Source organism: Misgurnus anguillicaudatus, chromosome 25 (assembly GCF_027580225.2).
Source record: "Misgurnus anguillicaudatus chromosome 25, ASM2758022v2, whole genome shotgun sequence".
Lineage (NCBI taxonomy): Eukaryota > Metazoa > Chordata > Actinopteri > Cypriniformes > Cobitidae > Misgurnus > Misgurnus anguillicaudatus.
In genome coordinates this window covers 1015794-1020384 of record NC_073361.2, presented here as the reverse complement: position 1 = coordinate 1020384, position 4591 = coordinate 1015794, and the positions used below count along the sequence as shown (strand labels likewise).

Genomic DNA, 4591 nt, shown 5'->3' with positions numbered 1-4591 from the left:
GCCCTGTCTGCATATTAAGCACATATGACACACACAGTGTGGTCACAGGCCCTGCATGCACATTGTGCACATATGAAACACTTTAACCTCTATGATCTAAAGGGATTAAAGCATTATTAAAGGTCACAGTGTGCTCATAGGCCCTGCCTGCACATTAAGCACATATGACACACATTAATTATGGTTTTATCCATTTAGATCATAGAGGTTAAAGGTCACAGTGTGAATAATGCTTTATCTTTGGCATAGTGTTTATTGTTCTACAATTTACCATGTTAATAAATATGAATTGGCATTGAAAGTTAATTATTAAGTTAAAGATGAGTTGAAGTTTTTAAGTTTTTAACCCAGGTCAATTATCTAAAGATAGGAATCACACATGAGAGGAATGTTCAAATGAACGGGCCATCATTTATTAAAACAAAAAGTCACCAAACAGCAATTTAAAAGAATAAAGTGGATTCAAATTAAACTATTTACAAGTGAATCGAATGAAAAAAGAACACGAAACATCATAGAACAATTGAACATCTGAACAATTTAAAAACGGAACATGAGAACATCGAACATTTAAGCAACATCAGGAACAATTGAACATCTGAACAATTTAAAAACGGAACATGAGAACATATAAAATTAAGAAAACATCAGGAACAATTGAACATCTGAACAAATTTCAAAACAGAACATGAGAACATCAAAAATTAAGCCAACATCAGGAACAACTGAACATCTGAACAAATGTCAAAACACAACGATAACCACCGTTACTTGGCTTTTTTTTGGGCTCGAGTCTTTAAGGCCTTTTGGACCTTTGCCTTAGCCTTCGTGGCTTTGGCAACGCCCAGCGGCGTGAAAGTTTTTATGATGCGACGCCTGTAAGACGGACCCTTGATGCCGCTGGACGATTTGGTGTGGGGCGAACGGCGGCTGCTCCCGGTGCTGCCGACCGGGGAGGTCAGGATGGCCCGGGGACGGAACTTTAGCGGTGTGAGGATCACCATGGCCCTCTTGTTCTTCGGCAGCATACTCCTGGGTGTGGGCCGGGGTTCCTCCGAGTCCTGGGGTCCCTCCAAGTCCTGTGAAAAAGTAAAGAAATGAAAAGTTAGAATGTTTTGCGATGCCAGAGAGATAAAACGCCATAGGAACATGACATGATCGAAACTCACCTCGTCCTCGTCTAGGGACGACACGCCGGACTCCTGGTAAACAGGCTCCTCCTCGTCCATAGTAGTGCTCCCAGGACTCGAGGAGCGGCAGGGAGAGCTGCGTTTGCGCTTGGAAGAACGAGGCCCTTTGCCCGCCGCCTTTCTCTTTTCGCTGACCACCTAGTGGGGAGGTGTCTGGTCCCTCCAATGCCGCCTCGAAAAGGCGGCGGTGATCCATGGCCTGAGAGCAGTTGAGATTAACCGCGTAGAATTTGTCGGCTGTTGCTGTGTTGTGGCACATGAACTTGGAGATTTTCAGCCGCGCGTCCGCCCCGTGGGAGTTCCTTGCCTGTAAAAAAGAAAAGACGGATGTGAAACACGTCAAACTGATCAGACCCAATTGAGCTACCTAGACCGCTCCACTTACGTGCGTGGCAATGGCGCTCCTGAGGTCCGTGAAAGTGGGGGTTCCCGGCAGCCCCATCTCCTTCCACGCCATCTGGAAGTAATTGTTGAGATTCTTGCACGGGTTCTTTGTGGAGGTGAAGAAAAAGAAGACTGCCTCAGTCCCGCCCACCAGGTTGTCTTTGATGCTCAGCAGCCTCTAAAACCGTGTGTACTCTTCTTTCACCAGCGCCATCTGTGCCGGTCCAAAGGCCTGGTTGGTTTTGTGCCTGTTCACCTGAAGGAGATGCAGAGAAATCAGAATGTGATGAAGCAGTCTCTAGGACACGGATAAAGAGAGAGAGAGAGAGAGAGAGTGAGAGAGAGAGAGAGAGAGTGAGAGAGAGACATTATAGGACAGAGCACTCACGTTAATCAGGAACACCTCCCCAGAATGGACGGCTTCCTCCACCTCTTTTATGGTCAAATTCTGGTACACCCCGCATCTGTGACCATAAATGGACCCAAGATAGGGGGTTATATACCCGTAAAGAAGAAACTGAGTCTTCTGGGAGAAGTCTCTCTCCAGCTGGTCTGTGGAAACACACAAGAAACGCAATGCTCAGGTGATGTTCAAAAGCACAAGACGGTTCGTCTAGGTTAAGTTACTTACCGAAAATCCTCGGGATCGCGGCCTTGGCTAATTCCCTGCACCGGATCAGGGTGTGCTTGGAAATTAGCCGCCCGTCCTTCGACCTTTTCACCGCCATTTGGTGGACTGTGACCTGCCGCTTCAACCCTCGAATGAGAGACCGGACCTCCCGACGGACTCCCACCAGCGCCTTTTTTGAAAGCCGACAGGTCACAGGAGGCGTGTCAACCACGTAGTCCATGAATTGCGCCACGTTTTTTATGTAGTGGTTTATCGTGGTGTCGACGATTACTTTTTTCCTCAGGCTGTGCACCCACCTGCGGACAGACAGACAGTCAGAAAAGAGAATGCACGGGAGACCCGTCACGTGAACGGAATGTGCAAACCATACTCACCCCCGGATCCTGTCCATGTCGTTCAGGAAGGTCAGAGTGTGGAGCTTTGACCTTCCTTTGGCCATGAAGGACAAGAAGTTCTTAATGCGATATATCTTCCCCCCTACGTTTTCCCTCATCTTAGGAGTTGGTTCGGGACCCTCCTGGTGCCTCCTGTACTCGTTGAGCAGCACGTCTAGACAGAGAGGGAGTGGGGAAAAAGTCAGTTAGCTCAACAGAACGCACGAATCAAACAAGGAGAACAAAATGACAAATCTAAAGGGTTTACTCACTCAAGCATGTCACTCCTGGCTCGCTGGGAGGTGGAGGAGCGCTGGGGGGTGGAGGAGCGCTGGGAGGAGTGCAGCTGGGGGCTGAGCACAGCCGATGAGGTCGGCTGTGATGATGAGGTGCCCTCCGTCGGTGGAGTGGGAGGCACAGCATCCTCGTCCTCGTCCTCCCTCTGGAACGATAGCAGGAGCTGCTTGGTCACCCTCTTTACCTGGTCGGAAAGCTTCTTTCCCCTTTGCCGCTTCAGGGATCTGTAGCGCCGGGACACCTCCCTCAGTGTGCTGGCCAGAGTTTCCACCTGGTTTCTCAGGTCTGCGTTCTCCTCAACCAGCCGAGACACCTTGGTCTTGCAGCCCCGGTTCTCACAGACCTCCTCCTCCTCCTCCTCCTCGGCTGGAACCTCCTTCTCCCCTACAGAATCGGGCTCATCCAGATCCAGCGAGGAGGCCATTTGGACCTCCGGGTTGGAGGCCCTCAGCTTGGCCAGGTCCTGCAGGATTTTCTTTCGTTTGCAGGCCGCCATCGCGTTCCTCCGCACTGCCGCCGACAGCTCGGTGTGGCTCTTCAGGTGCCGGTCCAGCCGATTCGACTCCCGGTAGCATCCGGGAACGGGGCAAACGCCGACCCGCACGTTCACCCTTCCCGATTCCAGGGCCAGGAGAAGCTTGCGCTCCGTCACGTTTGTAACCTTATGGGTTACCCGCAGGTGCTGGCTGAGCTGTGCGTAGTTCCTGTGGCACAGGGGACACTGGTCGACGGCCATCGTAAACGTAGTCGTAAGATACAAGATTCAGAGTCGTGACGTTGAGCTAATGGGGAGATGGTCAAACCTGAGGGAAAATGGGCAATGCTCTATCTAATGAGACAGTGGGCAGCAATACATGGTTTGTGGCCTACGTGGTAAAAAAAATCATTTTCGTGGCCTACGTGGTGTAAAAATTAATTTCGTGGCCCACGTGGTAGAAAAATCCTTTTGTGACCTAAGTGGTAGAAAAATCCTTTTTGTGGCATACGTGGTAACAAAAAATCTGTTTGTGGCCTACGTAACAAAAAGTCCTAACGTCTGAGAGTGCAAAGGTCAAAGTAAATGTGGTTAAATGTGAATGTAACCTCCAAAACACACAAGCACATAGTTACAATGCAAAGGCCAAAGGTCAAAGTCAGCTCACATAGATGCAAGGCCTACAACAGATGGTGTAAAAGACAAAAGTGAGACTGCAAAGACACATGCTTCAACATCTGAGAGTGTTAAATGTGAATGAAACCTCCAAAACACACAAGCACATAGTTACAATGCAAAGGCCAAAGGTCAAAGTCAGCTCACATGGATGCAAGGCCTACAACAGATGGTGTAAAAGACAAAAGTGAGACTGCAAAGACACATGCTTCAACATCTAAGAGTGTTAAATGTGAATGAAACCTCCAAAACACACAAGCACATAGATACAATGCAAAGGCCAAAGGTCAAAGTCAGCTCACATAGATGCAAGGCCTACAACAGATGGTGTAAAAGACAAAAGTGAGACTGCAAAGACACATGCTTCAACATCTGAGGGTGTTAAATGTGAATGAAACCTCCAAAACACACAAGCACATAGTTACAATGCAAAGGCCAAAGGTCAAAGTCAGCTCACATGGATGCAAGGCCTACAACAGATGGTGTAAAAGACAAAAGTGAGACTGCAAAGACACATGCTTCAACATCTGAGAGTGTTAAATGTGAATGAAACCTCCAAAACACA

General features: G+C 48.5%; 2 protein-coding genes across 3 annotated transcripts; both read right to left on the bottom strand.

Moving 5' to 3' along the window:
• Nucleotides 1-386: 386 nt before the first annotated feature.
• On the bottom strand, nucleotides 387-1709 carry LOC129425950 (uncharacterized). The gene is made up of 3 exons (XM_055182043.2): nucleotides 1576-1709; nucleotides 1170-1497; nucleotides 387-1079 (listed from the first exon to the last, which is right to left on the bottom strand). Exons 1-3 carry the CDS (start codon nucleotides 1645-1647, stop codon nucleotides 820-822), a joined length of 660 nt encoding a protein of 219 aa, XP_055038018.2. The 5' UTR covers nucleotides 1648-1709; the 3' UTR covers nucleotides 387-819.
• Nucleotides 1691-4118, bottom strand: LOC129447535 (uncharacterized). 2 transcript variants are annotated; one of them, XM_073864062.1, is made up of 5 exons: nucleotides 2852-3127; nucleotides 2580-2754; nucleotides 2206-2501; nucleotides 1963-2126; nucleotides 1691-1830 (listed from the first exon to the last, which is right to left on the bottom strand). In XM_073864062.1, exons 1-5 carry the CDS (start codon nucleotides 3000-3002, stop codon nucleotides 1753-1755), a joined length of 864 nt encoding a protein of 287 aa, XP_073720163.1. In that variant the 5' UTR covers nucleotides 3003-3127; the 3' UTR covers nucleotides 1691-1752. The 2 variants fall into 2 exon arrangements, with proteins under 2 accessions (XP_073720163.1, XP_073720164.1); XM_073864063.1 differs by lacking the exons at nucleotides 1691-1830; nucleotides 1963-2126 and having other exon boundaries at nucleotides 2361-2501; nucleotides 2852-4118.
• Between the last annotated feature and the right edge of the window lie 473 nt (nucleotides 4119-4591).

Excerpts from the sequence above, each read along its gene's own strand:
- LOC129425950 (XM_055182043.2), bottom strand. The coding sequence starts at position 1,647 with ATGGCGTGGAAGGAGATGGGGCTGCCGGGAACCCCCACTTTCACGGAC. Across the intron at positions 1,498-1,575 it reads GGAGCGCCATTGCCACGCAC|GCAAGGAACTCCCACGGGGC; the intron begins GTAAGTGGAGCG and ends TCTTTTTTACAG. Across the intron at positions 1,080-1,169 it reads CGTCCCTAGACGAGGACGAG|GACTTGGAGGGACCCCAGGA; the intron begins GTGAGTTTCGAT and ends ACTTTTTCACAG.
- LOC129447535 (XM_073864062.1), bottom strand. The coding sequence starts at position 3,002 with ATGCTGTGCCTCCCACTCCACCGACGGAGGGCACCTCATCATCACAGC. Across the intron at positions 2,502-2,579 it reads GACATGGACAGGATCCGGGG|GTGGGTGCACAGCCTGAGGA; the intron begins GTGAGTATGGTT and ends GTCTGTCCGCAG. Across the intron at positions 1,831-1,962 it reads GGGAGGTGTTCCTGATTAAC|GTGAACAGGCACAAAACCAA; the intron begins GTGAGTGCTCTG and ends CATCTCCTTCAG.